The sequence below is a fragment of the Bombina bombina genome, chromosome 2, assembly GCF_027579735.1.
Source record: "Bombina bombina isolate aBomBom1 chromosome 2, aBomBom1.pri, whole genome shotgun sequence".
Taxonomy (NCBI): Eukaryota; Metazoa; Chordata; class Amphibia; order Anura; family Bombinatoridae; genus Bombina; species Bombina bombina.
Genome location: NC_069500.1, coordinates 1,422,622,525 through 1,422,649,466, shown reverse-complemented (window position 1 = coordinate 1,422,649,466; position 26,942 = coordinate 1,422,622,525). Strand labels below are relative to the sequence as shown.

Sequence of the window (26,942 nt, the reverse complement as noted above, 5' to 3'; positions counted from 1 at the left end):
TACGTTTTTAATGCTGAAAAAATGGCCATTTCAGCGTAAAAACCGCAAAGCAGCCATTACTTGTCGGTGTTGCCTGTAACGCAACATCCATCCCGCTCTAAAAAAAATTTAGGATTTCCATAGCGCCTGTATTACAGGTTGTGCGGTGAGGCTAAAATGCTTGCGTTCCAGCGTATACCGACACGATCCGTTCCACTATATGAGAGCAGTAGTTGCGCAATAAAACTGTTACACAAAACTTATAACTAAACTTTTACAAAGTACACTAACACCCACAAACTACCTATTAACTCCTCCTGCATCACAAACACTAAATTAAAGTTTTGTTGGAGCGCTACGTAATTTGGCGGCGCTATACAAATAAATTCTAATAATAATAATAAACCCCTAATCTGCCTCCCAACATCGCTGCCACTAATAAATGTTATTAACATCACCGACACTATAATACGAATATTAACCCCTATTCTGCCACTCCCCGACATCGCCGCCACTAAATAAAGTTATTAACCCATAAACCTCTGGCCTCCTACATCACCACCACTAAATAAACCTATTAACCCCTAAACTGCCAGCCCCCCACATCTAAAAAAATGAAATTAAACTATTAACCCCTAAACCTAACAACCCCTAACTTTAAATTAAAATTACAATATCCCTATCTTAAAAATAAATAAAAACTTACCTGTGAAATTAAAAAAAACTAAGTTTAAACTAACAATTAACCTAACATAACTATTATACTAAAATTAAAATAACTACATATTAAATAAACTAAATTACACATTAAAAAAACTAACACTACTAAAAAAAACTAAATCTAAAATTACAAAAAATAACAAACAAAATTATCCAAAATAAAAACAATTACACCTAATCTAATAGGGCCTTTGTAGGGCATTGCCCCTAAGAAATCAGCCCTTTTCCCTGTAAAAAATACAAAGACCCCCCCAACAGTAAAACCCACCACCCAACCAACCCCCCAAAATAAAAAACCTAACTCTAACAAAAACCTAAGCTACCCATTGCCCTGAAAAGGGCATTTGCATGGGCATTACCCTTAAAAGGGCATTTAGCTATTTTGCATTGCCCTTAAAAGGGCATTTAGCTCTTTTAAGAAAGCCCAAACCCTAATTAAAAAAAAAAAAACACCCTAAAAACGTTAAAAAAAACCTAACACTAACCCCCGACGATCTACTTAGTTTTTGAAGTCCAGACATCCAGGCGGCGAGGTCTTCTATCTTCATCCCAGCGGCGTCTTCTATCTTTATCCCGGCGGCGTGGAGCGGGTCCATCCTTCAAGACATATAGCGCAGAGCGTCCTCTTCATATGGTCGCCGCAATACACTGAATTTTCAATGCAAGGGAGCATTTTCAAAATGGCTTCCCTTGCATTCCTATTGGCTGATTTGATTTTTGAAATTCAAATCAGCCAATAGGATGAGAGCTACTGAAATTCCATTGGCTATTCAAATCAGCCAATAGGATTTCAGTAGCTCTCATCCTATTGGCTGATTTGAACAGCCAATAGGATTTCAGTAGCTCTCATCCTATTGGCTGTTTTGAACAGCCAAAAGGATTTCAGTAGCTCTCATCCTATTGGCTGATTTGAACAGCCAAAAGGATTTCAGAAGCTCTCATCATATGGGCTGATTTGAATTTCAAAAATCAAATCAGCCAATAGGAATGTCAGGGAAGCCATTTTGAAAAGGCTCCCTTGCATTGAAGATTCAGTGTACGGTGGCGACCGTATGAAAAGGATGCTCCGCGCCGCCGGGATGAAGATAGAAGACCTCGCCCCCTGGATGAAGACTTCTCACCGCATGGATGTCCAGACTTAAAAAACTGTCAAGTGGATCGTCAGGGGTTAGTGTTAGTTTTTTTTAAAAACTTTTTTTGGGTGTTTTTTTTTTAGATTAGGGTTTGGGCTTTCTTAAGAGCTAAATGCCCTTTAAAGGGCAATGCAAACGAGCAAAATGCCGTTTTAAGGGCAATGCCCATACAAATGCCCTTTTCAGGGCAATGGGTAGCTTAGGTTTTTGTTAGAATTAGTTATTTTATTTTGGGGGGTTGGTTGGGTGGTGGGTTTTACTGTTGAGGGGGTCTTTGTATTTTTTTCCAGGGAAAAGAGCTGATTTCTTTAGGGCAATGACCTACAAAAGGCCCTTTTAAGAGTTATTGGTAGTTTATTGTAGGCTAGGTTTTTTTTATTTTGGGGGGGCTTTTTTATTTTTATAGGGCTATTAGATTAGGTGTAATTGTTTTTATTTTGGATAATTTCATTTGTTATTTTTCTTAATTTAGTGTTATTTTTTGTAATTTAGTATTTTTTATTTGTTGTAATTTTAGATTTGAAATTTTTTATTAGTTAGGTTTTTTTTTAATGTGTAATTTAGTTTATTTAATTTGTAGTTATTTTAATTTTAGTATAATAGTTATGTTAGGTTGTTAGTTTAAACTTAGGTTTTTTTAATTTCACAGGTAAGTTTTTATTTATTTTAAGATAGGGATGTTGTAATGTTAATTTAAATTTAGGGGATTGTTAGGTTTAGGGGTTATTAGTTTAATTTAGTTTTTTGCTATGTGGGGGGGGGGCTGGTGGTTTAGGGATTAATAGGTTTCTTTAGTGGCGGTGATGTGGGAAGCCAGAGGTTTAGGGGTTAATAACTTTATTTAGTGGCGGTGATGTCGGGGATCAGGGGTTAATAACTTTATATAGGTGTCAGTGATGTCAGGGGCAGCAGATTAGGAGTGTTTAGACTTGGAGGCCTATTTATCAAATGTCTGTTGGACCTGATCCGACAGTGCGGATCAGGTCCGACAGACATCGCTGAATGCGGAGAGCAATACGCTCTCCGTATTCAGCATTGCACCAGCAGCTCACAAGAGCTGCTGGTGCAACGCCGCCCCCTGCAGACTCGCGGCCAATGGGCCGCCAGCAGGGAGGTGCCAATTGGCCGCCAGCAGGGAGGTGTCAATCAACCCGATCATACTCGATCGGGTTGAATTCCGGCGATGTCTGTCCGTCTGCTCAGAGCAGGCAGACAGGGTTATGGAGCAGTGGTCTTTAGACCGCTGCTTCATAACTGCTGTTTCTGGCGAGTCTGAAGACTCGCAAGAAACACGGGCCCACAAGCTCCATTCGGAGCTTGATAAATGGGCCTCTTGGGGTTTATGTTAGGGTGTTAGGTTTCAACGTAACTTTTTTTTCCCCCATAGACATCAATGGGGTTGTGTTATGGCGATCGCCATTCCGCGCTTTAGGTGTTAGATTTTTTTCTAACAAACTCTCCCCATTAATGTCTAAGGGGAAAGCGTGCACAAGCACGTATTCTCAGCCCTTGGATTTTGTGCGGTATGGAGCTCATTGCAACCATATTGCACGCATAAGGCAGCTTTTCAAAAACTTGTAATGGCAGCTCTATAGGGGTAAAATAAAGCAACTTTTGTGGCGTTCATTTCGCACCCTCTATAGCGCAAAACTTGTAATCTAGGTGTTTATTAGGCAAAAAATTACTTTAACTAAACTATTTTTCTTAAAAGGACATAAAACCCAAACATTTTCAGATAGAACATACTCGCCTAGATTACGAGTTTTTGTTGGTAAGGCTGTGCGGGGATAACGAGCCTTTTTTTCTTACCGCTCACTTAAGCCAACGCTGGTATTACAAGTTTTCTGCAAGCCGGCGTTAGCCTCAGAAAAGTGAGCGTTGAGCAAAATTTAGCTCCACATCTCACTGTAATACCAGCGTTGCTTGCGGTAGCGGTGAGCTGGTTGAACGTGCTCGTGCACGATTTCCCCATAGGAAACAATGGGGCTGAGCTGCCTGAAAAAAAACCTAACACCTGCAAAAAAGCAGCGTTCAGCTCCTAATGTAGCCCCATTGTTTCCTATGGGGAAATTAATTTTATGTCTGCACCTAACACCCTAACATGAACCCTGAGTCTAAACACCCCTAATATTACACTTATTAACCCCTAATCTGCCGCCCCCGCTATCGCTGACACCTACATTATAATTATTAACCCCTAATCTGCCACTCTGGACGCCGCCGCCACCTACATTATACTTATGAACCCCTAATCTACTGCCCCCAACATCGCAGACACCTACATTATAGTTATTAACCCCTAATCTGCCCCCCCAATGTCGCTGCAACTATATTAAATTTATTAACCCCTAATCTGCCGCCGCCGCCAACGTCGCCTCCACTATAATAAATGTATTAACCCCTAAACCTAAGTCTAACCCTAACCCTCCCCTAACTTAAATATAATTTATATACATCTAAATAAATTTATCTACAATTAAATAAATTATTCCTATTTAAAACGAAATACCTATAAAATAAACCCTAAGCTAGCTACAATATAACTAATAGTTACATTGTAGCTATCTTAGGATTTATATTTATTTTACAGGCAACTTTGTATTTATTTTAACTAGGTACAATAGTTATTAAATACATATTAACTATTTAATAACTTCCTAGTTAAAATAAATACAAATTTACCTGTAAAATAAACCCTAACCTAAGTTAAAATTACACCTAACATTACACTATCATTAAACTAATTACCTAAACTACCTACAATTAATTACAATTAAATTAAACTAAATTCTGAAACCCCCCCACTAAATTACAGAAAAAAAAAAAGAATTACAAGAATTTTAAACTAATTACACCTACTCTAATCCCCCTAATAAAATAAAAAAGCCCCCCCAAAATAATAAAATTCCCTACCCTATACTAAATTACAAATAGCCCTTAAAAGGGCCTTTTGCGGGGCATTGCCCCAAAGTAATCAGCTCTTTCACCTGTAAAAAAAAATACAATACCCCCCCAACATTAAAACCCACCACCAGGCCGACGACTGAATGACTGGTCCTTTAAGTGACGTCATCCAAGATGGCGTCCCTTGAATTCCGATTGGCTGATAGAATCCTATCAGCCAATTGGAATTAAGGTAGGAAAAATCCTATTGGCTGATGCAATCAGCCAATAGGATTGACCTCGCATTCTATTGTCTGATTTGAACAGCCAAAAGAATGCAAGCTCAATCCTATTGGCTGATTGGATCAGCCAATCGGATTGAACTTCAATCCTATTGGCTGATTGCATCAGCCAATAGGATTTTTCCTAACTTAATTCCGATTGGCTGATAGGATTCTATCAGCCAATCGGAATTCAAGGGACGCCACCTTGGATTACTTCACTTAAAGGACCAGTCATTCAGTCGTCAGCCGTCTGATGAAGAGGATGCTCCGCATCAGATATCTTGAAGAAGGACCCGCTCCGCTCCGGAAGGATGAAGATAGAAGATGCCCCCTGGATGAAGCCTTCTGCCGGTCTGGAGGTCCTCTTCTGGCCGGATAGGATGAAGACTTCGGACCCTCTGGACGTCCACTTGTGCCCGGCTGGGTAAAGATGGCTCAAGGTAGGGTGATCTTCAAGGGGGTAGTGTTAGGTTTTTTTTAAGGGGGGATTGGGTGGGTTTTAGAGTAGGGTTGGGTGCGTGGGTGGTGAGTTTTAATGTTGGGGGGGTATTGTATTTTTTTTTATAGGTGAAAGAGCTGATTACTTTGGGGCAATTCCCTGCAAAAGGCCCTTTTAAGGGCTATTTGTAATTTAGTATAGGGTAGGGAATTTTATTATTTTGGGGGGCTTTTTTTTATTAGGTGGATTAGATTAGGTCTAATTAGTTTAAAATTCTTGTAATTCTTTTTTTATTTTCTGTAATTTAGTGTTTTGTTTTTTTTATAATTTAGTTTATTTAATTTAATTGTAATTAATTGTAGGTAGCTTAGGTAATTAGTTTAATTATAGTGTGGTGTTAGGTGTAATTGTAACTTAGGTTAGGGTTTATTTTACAGGCAAATTTGTATTTATTTTAACTAGGAAGTTATTAAATAGTTAATAACTAATTAATAACTATTGTACCTAGTTAAAATAAATACAAACTTGCCTGTAAAATAAAAATAAAACCTAAGATAGATACAATGTAACTATTAGTTATATTGTAGCTAGCTTAGGGTTTATTTTATCGGTAAGTATTTAGTTTTAAATAGGATTCATTTATTTAATTGTAGTATTACAATTATATTTAAGTTAGGGGGGTTAGGGTTATGGTTAGATTTAGATTTAGGGGTTAATAAATTTAATATAGTTGCGGCGACATGGGGTTGGCAGAATAGGGGTTAATAAATGTAGGTAGGTGTCGGCGATGTTAGGGACGGCAGATTAGGGGTTAATAAAATGTAACTAGTGTTTGCGAGGCGGGAGTGCAGCGATTTAGGGGTTAATACATTTATTAAAGTGGCGGCGATGTCCGGTCGGCAGATTAGGGGTTAAACATTTTAGTTAAGTGTTTCCGATGTGGGGGGGGGGCTCGGTTTAGGGGTTAATAGGTAGTTTATGGGTGTTAATGTACTTTTTAGCACTTTAGTTAAGAGTTTTATGTTACGGCGTTACTGACTTTTATATGCAGTAGGAGTCTTGCCAGGAGAGGGTCTACCGCTCACTTTTTCAGGCGATCGTAATACCGGCATTAGGCAAATCCTATTAAAAAAATAGGATACGCAATTGACGTAAGGGGATTTGCGGTATGCTAAAATCGTGGAAAAAAAAGTGATCGGTAGACCCTCTCCTGCCTGACTCGTAATACCAGCGGGCGTTAAAAAGCAGCGTTGGGACCTCTCAACGCTGCTTTTTAAGGCTAACGCAAGACTCGTAATCTAGGTGATAGTTTTTAAATAACTTTCCAATTTACTTCTATTATCTAACTTACTTGTTCTCTTGGTATCCTTGGTTGAAAAGCATACCTAGGTAGGCCTAGGAGCTAGGTGCTGATTGGTTACTGATGTGTTCAGCTAGCTCCCAGTAATGCATTGCTGCTGCTTCAGTAAAGGATACCAAATTTGATTATAGAGGTAAATTGGAAAGTTGTTTATAACTGTATGTACTATGTGAATAGTGAAAGAAAACAATGTGTTTGTGGCGGCAAATTCTCTATCCTAACCCCTACCAACAGATGGTCAAGGCCCACTCATAACCACTCATAACCTGCAATGGCCAATATTGGAGAGGGTTAGATGTTTAGTGGAGCTATTCGGCCCCCATGTCACTGGGAAGAGTACCCCTAGGCCACCACCTAGTGGGCGTCACTTCTCACAATCTCTCTCAGCCATCACTCTGTGCCCTCTCTGCCCGCTCCCAGGGCCATGACCGGCTGCCTGGCTAGGGTGTAACAGCCCAGTAAGGCTCCCCTTAACAAGAGAGCCATACAACAAGTGTGATAAGGTGGAAATAAATTAAAGTTCGGGCTTAAGGAGCTAGGTCAGTTAAACCTACCCCTGCTGAGACTCATTAACTGCAACCCTAAGGAAGTTGCAAACTCAATGCCACCACCCAACCTTCACCAACCATGGTGTGAGGGGGTTAAAATCTTGGAAGCAGAAAGCATGAAAAAAAAATACTGGAATTCCTGCCTCAGGGCCTTAGAACATGTAAGCAACTGCCTGCCCCTGAACATGTAACAAAACAGGGGTCTTCCACTGGCATGCGCTATGCTTTCCATTAGCTGCACGGCCTGCATAGGACATGCGGTACATTTGCCATTCACTGGTCCACCACTCTTGTCAAAAATCTGTACCGTGTTGAGTGGCGAAGGGACTAAATATAAGGCACAAAAATAAACCTTTCAAAAGTTGTTTTTTTCTTAACTCATACTGTAACTCATTACATTTACCGAAAATAAACATTAATATCTGTTTAAGTGCAGCCATAATACATATAGAAAACAAGCAATAGATCACTGCGCTAAAAATAACAATACTACACAAAAAAGCCACAGTAAATAGGATTCTCCCAGGTGAATCCCAAAGACAGACTTGAATCAAATGATAGAACTTTAGTGTAGAAAACAAAAAAGTCTATAGATTATGGCGCTATAAAGTTAAATATGAGTGCAGTATCAGGCTATGAGCATAAGGGTTAACAAATATTTTTTTGTAAAAACACATTAGAAGACATATTTAAAAAGCATAAATTTACTCAAAACAAAAAATAAAACACAAATGACAGTGTGAAAACACGGAACATGACAGTCTCTGAGTCCTTGTCAAAAGTATAAAGGTGCAAACAAATAAGGTGTCATTAGTACCGAATTTGGATGTTAAGTCCTCGCTTGTAGGGGATCACCTCTTGGATAATGCAGCTTCAGGAGCCTTGCGTATCGTCTCCAAATGTTGACATCTGCAATTTATCAGGCTTCGCAGCTTTTAAAGACCACTCACTTGTTTGAGATTGCGGCCGTTACAATCTAGTAATAGTCGACACCAGAAGCCTCAGTGTGTCAAAAATAGAGCAACGCGTTTCAGCATACGTGCCTTTCTCAAGCTTTGTACCTTTATACTGTTGACGAGGACTCCCTTGTCTCACTACAGGATCCTTGGATTTCCCTAATACTGCCTGATTGTACATCAGGATCTTCGATATTTCCACAAATATTCCTTGCCACTCTGATTCATAGAGACTGTCATGTTCCGTGATTTCACGCTGTCATTTGTGTGTTATTTTTTGTTTTAAATAAATTTTATGTTTTTTAAATGTCTTATAATATGTTTTTACAAATAAATATTTGTTAACCCCTATGCTCATAGCCGGATACTGCACTTACGTATATTCAGCTTTATAGCGCCATAGTCTATAGACTTTTGTTTTCTACACTAAAGTTCTATATTTTGATTCTAGCCATAATACATATACAGCAGTAATCTTGGGCTGTCAGTATGCTAAGTAGCCATTTCTCTAATGTACTGGAGATTGTAGTAAATACTGACCATGCAAACCGTCCCAATGACCATTCTTCTGCAGGTTAATAAAGAGTTAATATGCTTTTCTCCTTTACCACTACACAGTACACAAACTTATGTGATATTAACATACTCTCTAGCATATGACTTTTAGTTTTCTTTCTAGAATTGTATGGACCAATGAAATAAAACCCTTTACAAATAGAGCTAGCAACGTCATGGTCATTTCTGTATACCGCCATTAAATGACACACGACTCTATAATGTATGGTGCTGTGTATGAGATGATTTTTATATTTCCTACTGGTGCTTAGACAGATCAGCCACTAAACAATGAGATCGATATAATCAACCATCAACCAAAAGAGGAAAAAAAGATGAGCAAATGGAAAAATAACATACATATTTAATGATACTTTACAGAAAAATGAAAACACTTAAATCTTATTGAGCTGCATGTTCAGATGATTCACAGAGAGCGTGCATTGTTATAGCTAGAGCCTGGTTGTATAATCTTGTGTGAGACATACTGTGTATATGCAGGGCCACTTCATGATATTTAGAAAGCAATGAGTTGTGCAAGATTCAAATGTCAACATAAAAACACCTTGTACATATACAATAGATAGATGATAGATAGATAAATAGATATGCAAAGGACAGTAATAGTGCGCTATGTGTATAAACACGTGTACGCGTGTGTGTGTTCTATGTGTATAAACATGTGTACGTGCGTGTGTGTGCTATGTGTATAAACACATATACGCATGTGTGTGTGCTATGTGTATAAACACGTGTACGCATCTTAATGTATGTGTGCGCTATGTGTATAAACAAGTGTACGCGTGTGTGTGCGCTATGTGTATAAACATGTGTACACGTGTGTGTGCGCTATGTGTATAAACAAGTGTACGCGTGTGTGTGCGCCATGTGTATAAACATGTGTACGCATGTGTTCGTGTCTACTATGTGTATAAACAAGTGTACACATGTGTACAGTGGGGCAAAAAAGTATTTAGTCAGTCACCAATTGTGCAAGTTCTCCCACTTAAGAAGATGAGAGAGGCCTGTAGGTTTCATCATAGGTATACCTCAACTATGAGAGACAAAATGTGGAAACAAATCCAGACAATCACATTGTCTAATTTGGAAAGAATTTATTTGCATATTATGGTGGGTGGAAAATAAGTATTTGGTCAATATCAAAAGTTCATCTCAATACTTTGTTATATATCCTTTGTTGGCAATGACAGAGGTCAAACGTTTTCTGTAAGTCTTCACAAGGTTGTCACACACTGTTGCTGGTATGTTGGCCCATTCCTGCATGCAGATCTCCTCTAGAACAGTGATGCTTTGGGGCTGTAGCTGGGCAACACAGACTTTCAACTCCCTCCAAAGGTTTTCTATGGGGTTGAGATCTGGAGACTGGCTAGGCCACTCCAGGACCTTGAAATGCTTCTTACGAAGCCACTCCTTCATTGCCCGGGTGGTGTGTTTGGGATCATTTTCATGCTGAAAGACCCAGCCACGTTTCATCTTCAATGCCCTTGCTGATAGAAGGAGGTTTGCACTAAAAATCTCACGATACATGGCCCCATTCATTCTTTCATGTACACGGATTAGTTGTCCTGTTCCCTTTGCAGAGAAACAGCCCCAAAGCATGATGTTGCCACCCCCATGCTTCACAGTAGGTATGGTGTTCTTTGGCTGCAACTCAGCATTCTCTCTCCTCCAAACACGACGAGTTGTGTTTCTACCAAACAGTTCTACTTTGGTTTCAACTGACCATATGACATTCTCCCAATCTGCTTCTGGATCATCCAAATGCTCTCTAGCATACTTCAGACAGGCCTGGACATGTACTGGCTTAAGCAGGGGGACACATCTGGCACTGCAGGATCTGAGTCCCTGGCGGCGTAGTGTGTTACTGATGGTAGCCTTTGTTACGTTGGTCCAAGCTCTCTGCAGGTCATTCACTAGGTCCCCCTGTGTGGTTCTGGGATATTTGCTCACCATTCTTGTGATCATTTTGACCCCATGGGGTGAGATCTTGCGTGGAGCCCCAGATCGAGGGAGATTATCAGTGGTCTTGTATTTCTTCCATTTTCTAATTATTGCTCCCACAGTTGATTTCTTCACACCAAGCTGCTTGCCTATTGCAGATTCCGTCTTCCCAGCCTGGTGCAGGTCTACAATTTTGTTTCTGGTGTCCTTTGACAGCTCTTTGGTCTTCACCATAGTGGAGTTTGGAGTGTGACTGTTTGAGGTTGTGGACAGGTGTCTTTTATACTGATAACAAGTTCAAACAGGTGCCATTAATACAGGTAATGAGGGGAGGACAGAGGAACCTCTTAAAGAAGAAGATACAGGTCTGTGAGAGCCAGAAATCTTGCTTGTTTGTAGGTGACCAAATTCTTATTTTCCACCATAATATGCAAATAAATTCTTTCCAAATCAGACAATGTGATTGTCTGGATTTGTTTCCACATTTTGTCTCTCATAGTTGAGGAATACCTATGATGAAAATTACAGGCCTCTCTCATCTTCTTAAGTGGGAGAACTTGCACAATTGGTGGCTGACTAAATACTTTTTTGCCCCACTGTATGTGTGTGCTATGTGTATAAACGTGTGTGCGTATGTAGTATGTGTATAAACACGTGTACGCATGTGTGTGTACTATGCATATAAAGACATGTACACATGTATGTGTGTGCTATATGTACAAACACGTGTACGTATGTGTGTGTGCTATGCGTATAAACATGTGTGTGTGGTATGTGTATAAACACGTGTACGCATGTGTGTGTACTATGCATATAAAGACATGTACGCATGTGTGTGTGTGCTGTGTATAAACACGTGTATGCATGTGTGTGCATGTGTGCTATGTGTATAAACATGTGTATGTATGTGTGTGTGCACTATGTGTAAAACACGTGTATGCATATGTGTGCGTGTGTACTATGTATATAAACACGTATACGCATGTGTATGTGTGTGCTCTATGTGTATAAACATGTGTATGCATGTGTGTGCGCTATGTGTATAAACATGTGAATGCGTGTGTGCTATGTGTATAAACATGTGTACGTATGTTTGTGTGCGTTATATGTATAAACGTGTGTGCACATTTGTATGTGTGTGTGCTATGTGTATAAACACACATACCCGTGTGTGTGTGCACTATGTGTATAAACACATGTACGTATGTGTGTGTGCTTTGTGTATAAACACGAGCACGCATGTGTGTGTTATGTATATAAACAAGTGTACGCATGTGTGTGTGCTATGTGTATAAACAAGTGTACGTGTGTGTGTGTGCTATGTGTATAAACACGAGCACGCATTTGTGTGTGTTATGTGTATAAACAAGTGTACGCATGTGTGTGTGTGCTATGTGTATAAACACGAGCACGCATGTGTGTGTGTGCTATGTGTATAAACATGTGTACGTATGTGTGTGTGCTTTGTGTATAAACAAGTGTACGCATGTGTGTGTTATGTATATAAACACGTGTATGCATGTGTGTGTGTGCTATGTGTATAAACGTGTACGTATGTGTGTGTGCTTTGTGTATAAACACGAGCACGCATGTGTGTGTTATGTATATAAACAAGTGTACGCATGTGTGTGTGTGTGCTATGTGTATAAACAAGTGTACGCATGTGTGTGTGTGCTATGTGTATAAACAAGTGTACGCGTGTGTGTGCTATGTGTATAAACACGAGCACGCATGTGTGTGCTATGTGTTTAAACACGTGTACGCATGTGTGTGTGTGTGTGTTTATGCACGTGCACAGATCTGCAAGCAGTGTATGCATATATGCCTGAGGGAGGGTGTGCACAAGTAGGCCTATGGAACCAAAATATCTAACTACATTAATACACATAACCCTCTTAACCTTTGGAACAAATTTTGTTTCTTGCAGGTTCTTCCTAAAGTTCTTCCTGAAATGCAACCAGAACTGTTTGAAAAACGCAGGGAATCCTCGTGACATGAGGCGGTTCCAGGTGAGAGGACTTAAAGGAAGGTCAGCAAGTTACCGAGGTGGCTCCAGAGCCTTTGGTGACACTGGGCGGGGGTAGAAGTGCTAGGGTTAGGTCTGGCGCAACAGGAACATAGCCAAGAGTTTAGAGGGATCTGTGTTTAAAAACATTAGTGAACCCCGGCCCTACACTGTCTGTCTCTGTCTATCTACTTGCCTATCATTTATCTATCTATCATCTGTCTGTCTCTCTGCTTGTTTGTCTATCTATCATTTATCTATCTATATATCTATCATCTATCTGTCTGTCTCTCTACTTATTTGTCTATCTATCATTTATCTATCTATCTATCTATCTATCTATCTATCTATCTATCATTTATCTATCTATCTGTCTGTCTCTCTACTTGTTTGTCTATCTATCATTTATCTATCTATATATCTATCATTTATCTGTCTGTCTCTCTACTTATTTGTCTATCTATCATTTATCTATCTATCTATCTATCATTTATCTATCTATCTGTCTGTCTCTCTACTTGTTTGTCTATCTATCATTTATCTATCTATATATCTATCATTTATCTGTCTGTCTCTCTACTTATTTGTCTATCTATCATTTATCTATCTATCTATCTATCTATCTATCTATCTATCTATCAACTATCTGTCTGTCTCTCTACTTGTTTGTCTATCTATCATTTATCTATCTATATATCTATCATTTATCTGTCTGTCTCTCTACTTGTTTGTCTATCTATCATTTATCTATCTATCTATCTATCTATCATCTATCTGTCTGTCTCTCTACTTATTTGTCTATCTATCATTTATCTATCTATCTATCATCTATCTGTCTGTCTCTCTACTTGTTTGTCTAACTATCATTTATCTATCTATATATCTATCATTTATCTGTCTGTCTCTCTACTTATTTGTCTATCTATCATTTATCTATCTATCTATCTATCTATCTATCTATCTATCATCTATCTGTCTGTCTCTCTACTTGTTTGTCTATCTATCATTTATCTATCTATCTATCTATCTATCTATCTATCTATCATCTATCTGTCTGTCTCTCTACTTGTTTGTCTATCTATCATTTATCTATATATATATCTATCTATCTATCATCTATCTGTCTGTCTCTCTACTTATTTGTCTATCTATCATTTATCTATCTATCATTTATCTGTCTGTCTCTCTACTTGTTTGTCTATCTATCATTTATCTATCTATCTATCTATCTATCTATCTATCTATCATCTATCTGTCTGTCTCTCTACTTATTTGTCTATCATTTATTTATCTATCATCTATCTGTCTCTCTCTCTACTTATTTGACTATCTATCATTTATCTATCTATCTATCTATCTATCTATCTATCTATCTATCTATCTATCTATCATCTGTCTGTCTCTCTACTTATTTGTCTATCTATCATTTATCTATCTATCATTTATCTGTCTGTCTCTCTACTTGTTTGTCTATCTATCATTTATCTATCTATCTATCTATCTATCTATCTATCTATCATCTATCTGTCTGTCTCTCTACTTATTTGTCTATCATTTATTTATCTATCATCTATCTGTCTGTCTCTCTACTTGTTTGTCTATCTATCATTTATCTATATATCTATCTATCATCTATCTGTCTGTCTCTCTACTTATTTGTCTATCTATCATTTATCTATCTATCATTTATCTGTCTGTCTCTCTACTTGTTTGTCTATCTATCATTTATCTATCTATCTATATATCTATCATCTATCTGTCTGTCTCTCTACTTATTTGTCTATCATTTATCTATCTATCATCTATCTGTCTGTCTCTCTACTTATTTGTCTATCATTTATATATCTATCATCTATCTGTCTGTCTCTCTACTTTTCTATTCTATCTGTCGGTCTCTCTACTTGTTTGTCTGTCTATCTGTCTCTCTACTTGTTTGTCTGTCTATCTGTCTCTCTACTTGTCTATTCTGTCTGTCGGTGTCTGTCTGTCTCTCTACTTGTCTATTCTGTCTATCTCACTCTCTACTTATCTATCTACCTATCTGTCTGTCTGTCTGTATCACTCTCTACTTATCTATATCTATCTGTCTCTCTACTTGTCTATTCTGTCTATCTCACTCTCTACTTATCTATCTACCTATCTGTCTGTCTGTCTGTATCACTCTCTACTTATCTATATCTATCTGTCTCTCTACTTGTCTATTCTGTCTATCTCACTCTCTACTTATCTATCTACCTATCTGTCTGTCTGTCTGTCTGTATCACTCTCTACTTATCTATATCTATCTGTCTCTCTACTTGTCTATTCTATCTGTCTGTCTCACTACTTGTCTATTCTGTCTGTCTGTCTGTCTGTCGGTGTCTGTCTGTCTCTCTACTTATCTATCTACCTATCTATCTGTCTGTCTGTATCGCTCTCTACTTATCTATATCTATCTGTCTCTCTACTTGTCTATTCTGTCTGACTCTCTACTTGTCTATTCTGTCTGTCTCTCTACTTGTTTGTCTGTCTATCTGTCTCTACTTGTCTATTCCGTCTGTCTGTCGGTGTCTGTCTCTCTACTTGTCTATTCTGTCTGTCTGTCTTTCTCACTCTCTACTTATCTATCTCTATATATCTGTCTGTCTCTCTACTTGTCTATCTCTATCTATATCTATCTGTCTGTCTCTCTACTTGTCTGTCTGTCTGTCTATCTATCTATCTATCTATCTATCTATCTATCTATCTATCTATCTATCTATCTATCTATCTATCTATCTATCTATCTATCTACCTATCTATCTGTCTGTTTCTCAACTTGTCTATTCTATCTATCTGTCTGTCTGTCTGCCTCGCTCTCTAATTGTCTGTCTATCTATCTATCTATCTATCTATCTATCTATCTATCTATCTATCTATCTATCTATCTATCTATCTATCTATCTATCATCTATCATCTCTCTCTCTCTGTCTATCTCTCTATCAATCAATCAATCCTCAAAACCATTGTACAGTGCAACATCTATCTTATTACTATTGCTTACTACTGATTTACCTTTTTGCATGAGGGTCCTCTGTTGAGTGTTTTATTACTACATCCCCAGCTTGTCACCAAGATATATTCATGGGACGTTTACGTTTAGTATAAATCTGTATATACTGGGTGTTATAGTAACAAAACATCTTATTGTAACTTTAAAACAGACTTAATGGGGCCTATTTATGAAAGACCTGTCGGACATGATCCGACATTGCGGATCATGTCCGATAGATCTCGCTGAATGCGGAGAGCAGTATGACATTGCGGATCATGTCCGATAGATCTCGCTGAATGCGGAGAGCAGTATGACATTGCGGATCATGTCCGATAGATCTCGCTGAATGCGGAGAGCAGTACGACATTGCGGATCATGTCCGATAGATCTCGCTGAATGCGGAGAGCAGTACGACATTGCGGATCATGTCCGACAGATCTTGCTGAATGCGGAGAGCAGTATGACATTGAGGATCATGTCCGACAGATCTCGCTGAATGCGGAGAGCAGTACGACATTGCGGATCATGTCCGACAGATCTTGCTAAATGCGGAGAGCAATACGCTCTCCGAATTCAGCATTGCACCAGCTCTTGTGAACTGCTGGTGCAACGCCGCCCCCTGCAGATTTGCGGCCAATCAAACCGATCTTATTGGATCGGGTTAAATTTGCGGCAATGTCTGTCCGCCCCCTTAGAGCAGGCGGATAGATTATGGGGCAGCGGTCTTTAGACCGCTGCTTCATAACTTGTGTTTCTGGTGAGTCGGAAGGCTCGTCAGAAACACGGGCCCTTAAGCTCCATACGGAGCTTGATAGATGGGCCCCAATAAGTTTATCTGAGACAACAATTTGTCTCACAGCTATTTCAGTACCAGGGATTATTTCCTTTGTTGGTATGACTAAGGGTTAAATCCCCAGTATATCGGCTGGTGGATCTAGCTAAGAAACTTGCCAGCTATTTTCTCACAGCAGGGCTTGTCTGCTCATTAGGGGGGCTCCCTAACGAGCTGATAATTATGACATTCTAACATGATTATGTTCCCACTTCATTTGCATTATTTGATACAAGCAACACAGACGCTCTGCTCTGTAGGCAGCTTAATCTTATAGCCTCACCTACGCCAGAAGCAGGGTACTCAACATACAAGCTGTATAAGTAGTCAGACAGATAGATGGATATGGATATATCTGTATACGGATAGATAGATAGATAGATAGATAGATAGATAGATAGATAGATAGGCAGACAGATGAATATAGATATATGTGAATCTATATAGATTATATAGATGGATAGATAGACAAGCAGACAGACAGATAAGGAGAGAGAGTATACAGATAGATAGATAGATAGATAGATAGATAGATAGATAGATAGATAGATAGATATATAGATAGATAGATAGATAGATAGATAGATAGATAGATAGACAGATAGATGGATAGACAAGCAGACATACAGATGGATATTTAGATATATGTATACTGATATATAGACAAGCAGACAGACAGATGGATATATATATGTTTACTAATAGATAGATAGACAAGCAGACAGACAGATGGATATATATATGTTTACTAATAGATAGATAGACAAGCAGACAGACAGATGGATATATATATATGTTTACTAATAGATAGATAGACAAGCAGACAGACAGATGGATATATCTGTATACGGATAGATAGATAGATAGATAGATAGGCAGACAGATGAATATAGATTATATAGATGGATAGATAGGCAGATTATATGGATAGATAGACAAGCAGACAGACAGATAAGGAGAGAGAGTATACAGATGATAGATAGATAGATAGATAGATAGATAGATAGATAGATAGATGGACAGACAGATGGATATTGATAGATGAATATTTAGAGATGGCTAGATAGACAGACAACCAGCCAGACAGATGGATATGGATATATATGTATACTGATAGATAGATAGATAGATAGATAGATAGATAGATAGATAGATAGATAGATAGATAAGCAGACAGATGGATATGGAGATATATGTATACTGATAGACAGACAGACAGATGGATATGGATATATATGTATACTGATAGATAGATAGATAGATAGATAGATAGATAGATAGATAGACAAGCAGACAGACAGATGGGTATATATATATTTATACAGAGAAACAGACAGGCAGAGGTATCTCTTAATCACATGTGATATTGACACTTTGTACTTTAGCCCATGAGGGCCACTTAGCGTATCTGCTTGTCCCATATGTGACACACAGTAGTGTCTGCAGCTCGGTCCCTCGCTTGCAGTATTATGCTATATTCCCTACAGTATACAGTAGTGTCTGCAGCTCGGTCCCTTGCTTGCGGTATTATGCTCTATTCCCTACAGTATACAGTAGTGTCTGCAGCTCGGTCCCTCGCCTGCAGTATTATGCTCTATTCCCTACAGTATACAGTAGTGTCTGCAGCTCGGTCCCTCGCTTGCAGTATTATGCTATATTCCCTACAGTATACAGTAGTGTCTGCAGCTCGGTCCCTTGCTTGCGGTATTATGCTCTATTCCCTACAGTATACAGTAGTGTCTGCAGCTCGGTCCCTCGCCTGCAGTATTATGCTCTATTCCCTACAGTATACAGTAGTGTCTGCAGCTCGGTCCCTCGCTTGCAGTATTATGCTCTATTCCCTACAGTATACAGTAGTGTCTACAGCTCCGTCCCTCGCTTGCAGTATTATGCTCTATTCCCTACAGTATACAGTAGTGTCTGCAGCTCGGTCCCTCGCTTGCGGTATTATGCTCTATTCCCTACAGTATACAGTAGTGTCTGCAGCTCGGTCCCTCGCTTGCAGTATTATGCTATATTCCCTACAGTATACAGTAGTGTCTGCAGCTCGGTCCCTCGCTTGCAGTATTATGCTCTATTCCCTACAGTATACAGTAGTGTCTGCAGCTCGGTCCCTCGCTTGTGGTATTATGCTCTATTCCCTACTGTATACAGTAGTGTCTGCAGCTCGGTCCCTCGCTTGCAGTATTATGCTCTATTCCCTACAGTATACAGTAGTGTCTGCAGCTCGGTCCCTCGCTTGCAGTATTATGCTCTATTCCCTACAGTATACAGTAGTGTCTACAGCTCCGTCCCTCGCTTGCAGTATTATGCTCTATTCCCTACAGTATACAGTAGTGTCTGCAGCTCGGTCCCTCGCTTGCGGTATTATGCTCTATTCCCTACAGTATACAGTAGTGTCTGCAGCTCGGTCCCTCGCTTGCGGTATTATGCTCTATTCCCTACAGTATACAGTAGTGTCTGCAGCTCTGTCCCTTGCTTGCGGTATTATGCTCTATTCCCTACAGTATACAGTAGTGTCTGCAGCTCGGTCCCTCGCTTGCAGTATTATGCTCTATTCCCTACAGTATACAGTAGTGTCTGCAGCTCGGTCCCTCGCTTGCGGTATTATGCTCTATTCCCTACAGTATACAGTAGTGTCTGCAGCTCGGTCCCTCGCTTGCAGTATTATGCTCTATTCCCTACAGTATACAGTAGTGTCTGCAGCTCGGTCCCTCGCTTGCAGTATTATGCTCTATTCCCTACAGTATACAGTAGTGTCTGCAGCTCGGTCCCTCGCTTGCAGTATTATGCTCTATTCCCTACAGTATACAGTAGTGTCTGCAGCTCGGTCCCTCGCTTGCAGTATTATGCTCTATTCCCTACAGTATACAGTAGTGTCTGCAGCTCGGTCCCTCGCTTGCAGTATTATGCTCTATTCCCTACAGTATACAGTAGTGTCTACAGCTCCGTCCCTCGCTTGCAGTATTATGCTCTATTCCCTACAGTATACAGTAGTGTCTGCAGCTCTGTCCCTCGCTTGCGGTATTATGCTCTATTCCCTACAGTATACAGTAGTGTCTGCAGCTAGGTCCCTCGCTTGCGGTATTATGCTCTATTCCCTACAGTATACAGTAGTGTCTGCAGCTCGGTCCCTCGCTTGCGGTATTATGCTCTATTCCCTACAGTATACAGTAGTGTCTGCAGCTCGGTCCCTCGCTTGCGGTATTATGCTCTATTCCCTACAGTATACAGTAGTGTCTGCAGCTCGGTCCCTCGCTTTCGGTATTATGCTCTATTCCCTACAGTATACAGTAGTGTCTGCAGCTCGGTCCCTCGCTTGCGGTATTATGCTCTATTCCCTACAGTATACAGTAGTGTCTGCAGCTCGGTCCCTCACTTGCAGTATTATGCTCTATTCCCTACAGTATACAGTAGTGTCTGCAGCTCGGTCCCTCGCTTGCAGTATTATGCTCTATTCCCTACAGTATACAGTAGTGTCTGCAGCTCGGTCCCTCGCTTGCAGTATTATGCTCTATTCCCTACAGTATACAGTAGTGTCTGCAGCTCGGTCCCTCGCTTGCGGTATTATGCTCTATTCCCTACAGTATACAGTAGTGTCTGCAGCTCGGTCCCTCGCTTGCAGTATTATGCTCTATTCCCTACAGTATACAGTAGTGTCTGCAGCTCGGTCCCTCGCTTGCAGTATTATGCTATATTCCCTACAGTATACAGTAGTGTCTGCAGCTCGGTCCCTCGCTTGCAGTATTATGCTCTATTCCCTACAGTATACAGTAGTGTCTGCAGCTCGGTCCCTCGCTTGCAGTATTATGCTCTATTCCCTACAGTATACAGTAGTGTCTGCAGCTCGGTCCCTCGCTTGCAGTATTATGCTATATTCCCTACAGTATACAGTAGTGTCTGCAGCTCGGTCCCTTGCTTGCGGTATTATGCTCTATTCCCTACAGTATACAGTAGTGTCTGCAGCTCGGTCCCTCGCCTGCAGTATTATGCTCTATTCCCTACAGTATACAGTAGTGTCTGCAGCTCGGTCCCTCGCTTGCAGTATTATGCTCTATTCCCTACAGTATACAGTAGTGTCTACAGCTCCGTCCCTCGCTTGCAGTATTATGCTCTATTCCCTACAGTATACAGTAGTGTCTGCAGCTCGGTCCCTCGCTTGCGGTATTATGCTCTATTCCCTACAGTATACAGTAGTGTCTGCAGCTCGGTCCCTCGCTTGCAGTATTATGCTATATTCCCTACAGTATACAGTAGTGTCTGCAGCTCGGTCCCTCGCTTGCAGTATTATGCTCTATTCCCTACAGTATACAGTAGTGTCTGCAGCTCGGTCCCTCGCTTGTGGTATTATGCTCTATTCCCTACAGTATACAGTAGTGTCTGCAGCTCGGTCCCTCGCTTGCAGTATTATGCTCTATTCCCTACAGTATACAGTAGTGTCTGCAGCTCGGTCCCTCGCTTGCAGTATTATGCTCTATTCCCTACAGTATACAGTAGTGTCTACAGCTCCGTCCCTCGCTTGCAGTATTATGCTCTATTCCCTACAGTATACAGTAGTGTCTGCAGCTCGGTCCCTCGCTTGCGGTATTATGCTCTATTCCCTACAGTATACAGTAGTGTCTGCAGCTCGGTCCCTCGCTTGCGGTATTATGCTCTATTCCCTACAGTATACAGTAGTGTCTGCAGCTCTGTCCCTTGCTTGTGGTATTATGCTCTATTCCCTACAGTATACAGTAGTGTCTGCAGCTCGGTCCCTCGCTTGCAGTATTATGCTCTATTCCCTACAGTATACAGTAGTGTCTGCAGCTCGGTCCCTCGCTTGCGGTATTATGCTCTATTCCCTACAGTATACAGTAGTGTCTGCAGCTCGGTCCCTCGCTTGCAGTATTATGCTCTATTCCCTACAGTATACAGTAGTGTCTGCAGCTCGGTCCCTCGCTTGCAGTATTATGCTCTATTCCCTACAGTATACAGTAGTGTCTGCAGCTCGGTCCCTCGCTTGCACTATTATGCTCTGTTCCCTACAGTATACAGTAGTGTCTGCAGCTCGGTCCCTCGCTTGCAGTATTATGCTCTATTCCCTACAGTATACAGTAGTGTCTGCAGCTCGGTCCCTCGCTTGCAGTATTATGCTCTATTCCCTACAGTATACAGTAGTGTCTACAGCTCCGTCCCTCGCTTGCAGTATTATGCTCTATTCCCTACAGTATACAGTAGTGTCTGCAGCTCTGTCCCTCGCTTGCGGTATTATGCTCTATTCCCTACAGTATACAGTAGTGTCTGCAGCTCGGTCCCTCGCTTGCGGTATTATGCTCTATTCCCTACAGTATACAGTAGTGTCTGCAGCTCGGTCCCTCGCTTGCGGTATTATGCTCTATTCCCTACAGTATACAGTAGTGTCTGCAGCTCGGTCCCTCGCTTGCGGTATTATGCTCTATTCCCTACAGTATACAGTAGTGTCTGCAGCTCGGTCCCTCGCTTTCGGTATTATGCTCTATTCCCTACAGTATACAGTAGTGTCTGCAGCTCGGTCCCTCGCTTGCGGTATTATGCTCTATTCCCTACAGTATACAGTAGTGTCTGCAGCTCGGTCCCTCACTTGCAGTATTATGCTCTATTCCCTACAGTATACAGTAGTGTCTGCAGCTCGGTCCCTCGCTTGCAGTATTATGCTCTATTCCCTACAGTATACAGTAGTGTCTGCAGCTCGGTCCCTCGCTTGCAGTATTATGCTCTATTCCCTACAGTATACAGTAGTGTCTGCAGCTCGGTCCCTCGCTTGCGGTATTATGCTCTATTCCCTACAGTATACAGTAGTGTCTGCAGCTCGGTCCCTCGCTTGCAGTATTATGCTCTATTCCCTACAGTATACAGTAGTGTCTGCAGCTCGGTCCCTCGCTTGCAGTATTATGCTCTATTCCCTACAGTATACAGTAGTGTCTGCAGCTCGGTCCCTCGCTTGCAGTATTATGCTCTATTCCCTACAGTATACAGTAGTGTCTGCAGCTCGGTCCCTCGCTTGCAGTATTAAGCTCTATTCCCTACAGTATACAGTAGTGTCTGCAGCTCGGTCCCTCGCTTGTAGTATTATACTCTATTCCCTACAGTATACAGTAGTGTCTGCAGTTTGGTCCCTCGCTTGCGGTATTATGCTCTATTCCCTACAGTATACAGTAGTGTCTGCAGCTCGGTCCCTTGCTTGCAGTATTATGCTCTATTCCCTACAGTATACAGTAGTGTCTGCAACTCGGTCCCTTGCTTGCGGTATTATGCTCTATTCCCTACAGTATACAGTAGTGTCTGCAGCTCGGTCCCTCGCTTGCGGTATTATGCTCTATTCCCTACAGTATACAGTAGTGTCTACAGCTCCGTCCCTCGCTTGCAGTATTATGCTCTATTCCCTACAGTATACAGTAGTGTCTGCAGCTCGGTCCCTCGCTTGCGGTATTATGCTCTATTCCCTACAGTATACAGTAGTGTCTGCAGCTCGGTCCCTCGCTTGCAGTATTATGCTCTATTCCCTACAGTATACAGTAGTGTCTGCAGCTCGGTCCCTCGCTTGCAGTATTATGCTCTATTCCCTACAGTATACAGTAGTGTCTGCAGCTCGGTCCCTCGCTTGCGGTATTATGCTCTATTCCCTACAGTATACAGTAGTGTCTGCAGCTCGGTCCCTCGCTTGCAGTATTATGCTCTATTCCCTACAGTATACAGTAGTGTCTGCAGCTCGGTCCCTCGCTTGCAGTATTATGCTCTATTCCCTACAGTATACAGTAGTGTCTGCAGCTCGGTCCCTTGCTTGCGGTATTATGCTCTATTCCCTACAGTATACAGTAGTGTCTGCAGCTCTGTCCCTTGCTTGCGGTATTATGCTCTATTCCCTACAGTATACAGTAGTGTCTGCAGCTCGGTCCCTCGCTTGCGGTATTATGCTCTATTCCCTACAGTATACAGTAGTGTCTGCAACTCGGTCCCTCGCTTGCGGTATTATGCTCTATTCCCTACAGTATACAGTAGTGTCTGCAACTCGGTCCCTCGCTTGCGGTCTCGCTTGCAGTATTATGCTCTATTCCCTACAGTATACAGTAGTGTCTGCAACTCGGTCCCTCGCTTGCGGTATTATGCTCTATTCCCTACAGTATACAGTAGTGTCTGCAACTCGGTCCCTTGCTTGCGGTATTATGCTCTATTCCCTACAGTATACAGTATGGTCTGCAGCTCGGTCCCTCGCTTGCGGTATTATGCTCTATTCCCTACAGTATACAGTAGTGTCTGCAGCTCGGTCCCTCGCTTGCGATATTATGCTCTATTCCCTACAGTATACAGTAGTGTCTGCAGCTCGGTCCCTCGCTTGCGGTATTATGCTCTATTCCCTACAGTATACAGTAGTGTCTGCAACTCGGTCCCTCGCTTGCGGTATTATGCTCTATTCCCTACAGTATACAGTAGTGTCTGCAACTCGGTCCCTCGCTTGCGGTATTATGCTCTATTCCCTACAGTATACAGTAGTGTCTGCAACTCGGTCCCTCGCTTGCGGTATTATGCTCTATTCCCTACAGTATACAGTAGTGTCTGCAGCTCGGTCCCTCGCTTGCAGTATTATGCTCTATTCCCTACAGTATACAGTAGTGTCTGCAGCTCGGTCCCTCGCTTGCAGTATTATGCTCTATTCCCTACAGTATACAGTAGTGTCTGCAGCTCGGTCCCTCGCTTGCGGTATTATGCTCTATTCCCTACAGTATACAGTAGTGTCTGCAGCTCGGTCCCTGCTTGCGGTATTATGCTCTATTCCCTACAGTATACAGTAGTGTCTGCAGCTCGGTCCCTCGCTTGCAGTATTATGCTCTATTCCCTACAGTATACAGTAGTGTCTGCAGCTCGGTCCCTTGCTTGCGGTATTATGCTCTATTCCCTACAGTATACAGTAGTGTCTGCAGCTCGGTCCCTCGCTTGCAGTATTATGCTCTATTCCCTACAGTATACAGTAGTGTCTGCAGCTCGGTCCCTCGCTTGCAGTATTATGCTCTATTCCCTACAGTATACAGTAGTTTCTGCAGCTCGGTCCCTCGCTTGCAGTATTATGCTCTATTCCCCACAGTATACAGTAGTGTCTGCAGCTCGGTCCCTCGCTTGCAGTATTATGCTCTATTCCCTACAGTATACAGTAGTGTCTGCAGCTCGGTCCCTCGCTTGCAGTATTATGCTCTATTCCCTACAGTATACAGTAGTGTCTGCAGCTCGGTCCCTCGCTTGCAGTATTATGCTCTATTCCCTACAATATACAGTATGGTCTGCAACTCGGTCCCTCGCTTGCGGTATTATGCTCTATTCCCTACAGTATACAGTAGTGTCTGCAGCTCGGTCCCTCACTTGCAGTATTATGCTCTATTCCCTACAGTATACAGTAGTGTCTGCAGCTCGGTCCCTCGCTTGCAGTATTATGCTCTATTCCCTACAGTATACAGTAGTGTCTGCAGCTCGGTCCCTCGCTTGCAGTATTATGCTCTATTCCCTACAGTATACAGTAGTGTCTGCAGCTCGGTCCCACGCTTGCAGGTATTATGCTCTATTACCGACAGTATACAGTAGTGTCTGCAGCTCGGTCCCTCGCTTGCAGTATTATGCTCTATTCCCTACAGTATACAGTAGTGTCTGCAGCTCGGTCCCCTCGCTTGCAGTATTATGCTCTATTCCCTACAGTATACAGTAGTGTCTGCAGCTCGGTCCCTCGCTTGCAGTATTATGCTCTATTCCCTACAGTATACAGTAGTGTCTGCAGCTCGGTCCCTCGCTTGCGGTATTATGCTCTATTCCCTACAGTATACAGTAGTGTCTGCAGCTCGGTCCCTCGCTTGCAGTATTATGCTCTATTCCCTACAGTATACAGTAGTGTCTGCAGCTCGGTCCCTCGCTTGCAGTATTATGCTCTATTCCCTACAGTATACAGTAGTGTCTGCAACTCGGTCCCTCGCTTGCAGGTATTATGCTCTATTCCCTACAGTATACAGTAGTGTCTGCAGCTCGGTCCCTCGCTTGCAGTATTATGCTCTATTCCCTACAGTATACAGTAGTGTCTGCAGCTCGGTCCCTCGCTTTGCAGTATTATGCTCTATTCCCTACAGTATACAGTAGTGTCTGCAGCTCGGTCCCTCGCTTGCGGTATTATGCTCTATTCCCTACAGTATACAGTAGTGTCTGCAGCTGCGGTATTATGCTCTATTCCCTACAGTATACAGTAGTGTCTGCAGCTCGGTCCCTCGCTTGCGGTATTATGCTCTATTCCCTACAGTATACAGTAGTGTCTGCAGCTCGGTCCCTCGCTTGCAGTATTATGCTCTATTCCCTACAGTATACAGTAGTGTCTGCAGCTCGGTCCTCGCTTGCAGTATTATGCTCTATTCCCCTACAGTATACAGTAGTGTCTGCAGCTCGGTCCCTCGCTTGCAGGTATTATGCTCTATTCCCTACAGTATACAGTAGTGTCTGCAGCTCGGTCCCTCGCTTGCGGTATTATGCTCTATTCCCTACAGTATACAGTAGTGTCTGCAGCTCGGTCCCTCGCTTGCGGTATTATGCTCTATTCCCTACAGTATACAGTAGTGTCTGCAGCTCGGTCCCTCGCTTGCGGTATTATGCTCTATTCCCTACAGTATAAAGTAGTGTCTGCAGCTCGGTCCCTCGCTTGCTGTATTATGCTCTATTCCCTACAGTATACAGTAGTGTCTGCAGCTCGGTCCCTCGCTTTCGGTATTATGCTCTATTCCCTACAGTATACAGTAGTGTCTGCAACTCGGTCCCTTGCTTGCGGTATTATGCTCTATTCCCTACAGTATACAGTAGTGTCTGCAACTCGGTCCCTCGCTTGTGGTATTATGCTCTATTCCCTACAGTATACAGTAGTGTCTGCAGCTCGGTCCCTCGCTTTCGGTATTATGCTCTATTCCCTACAGTATACAGTAGTGTCTGCAACTCGGTCCCTTGCTTGCGGTATTATGCTCTATTCCCTACAGTATACAGTAGTGTCTGCAACTCGGTCCCTCGCTTGTGGTATTATGCTCTATTCCCTACAGTATACAGTATGGTCTGCAGCTCGGTCCCTCGCTTGCGGTATTATGCTCTATTCCCTACAGTATACAGTAGTGTCTGCAGCTCGGTCCCTCGCTTGCGGTATTATGCTCTATTCCCTACAGTATACAGTAGTGTCTGCAACTCGGTCCCTTGCTTGCAGTATTATGCTCTATTCCCTACAGTATACAGTAGTGTCTGCAACTC

The 26,942-nt window shown here is 41.7% G+C and overlaps 1 protein-coding gene across 2 annotated transcripts in view; it reads left to right on the top strand.

The window, feature by feature from the left end:
* The window catches only part of LOC128650436 (transcription factor COE3-like), a 579,037-nt gene that overhangs the window by 382,906 nt on the left and 169,189 nt on the right, over positions 1 to 26,942 (top strand). For both annotated transcript variants that reach the window (XM_053704380.1, XM_053704379.1), the window contains exon 7: positions 12,747 to 12,828. In XM_053704380.1, coding sequence (XP_053560355.1) covers positions 12,747 to 12,828 — 82 coding nt within the window. The remainder of the gene's footprint in view (positions 1 to 12,746; positions 12,829 to 26,942) is intronic.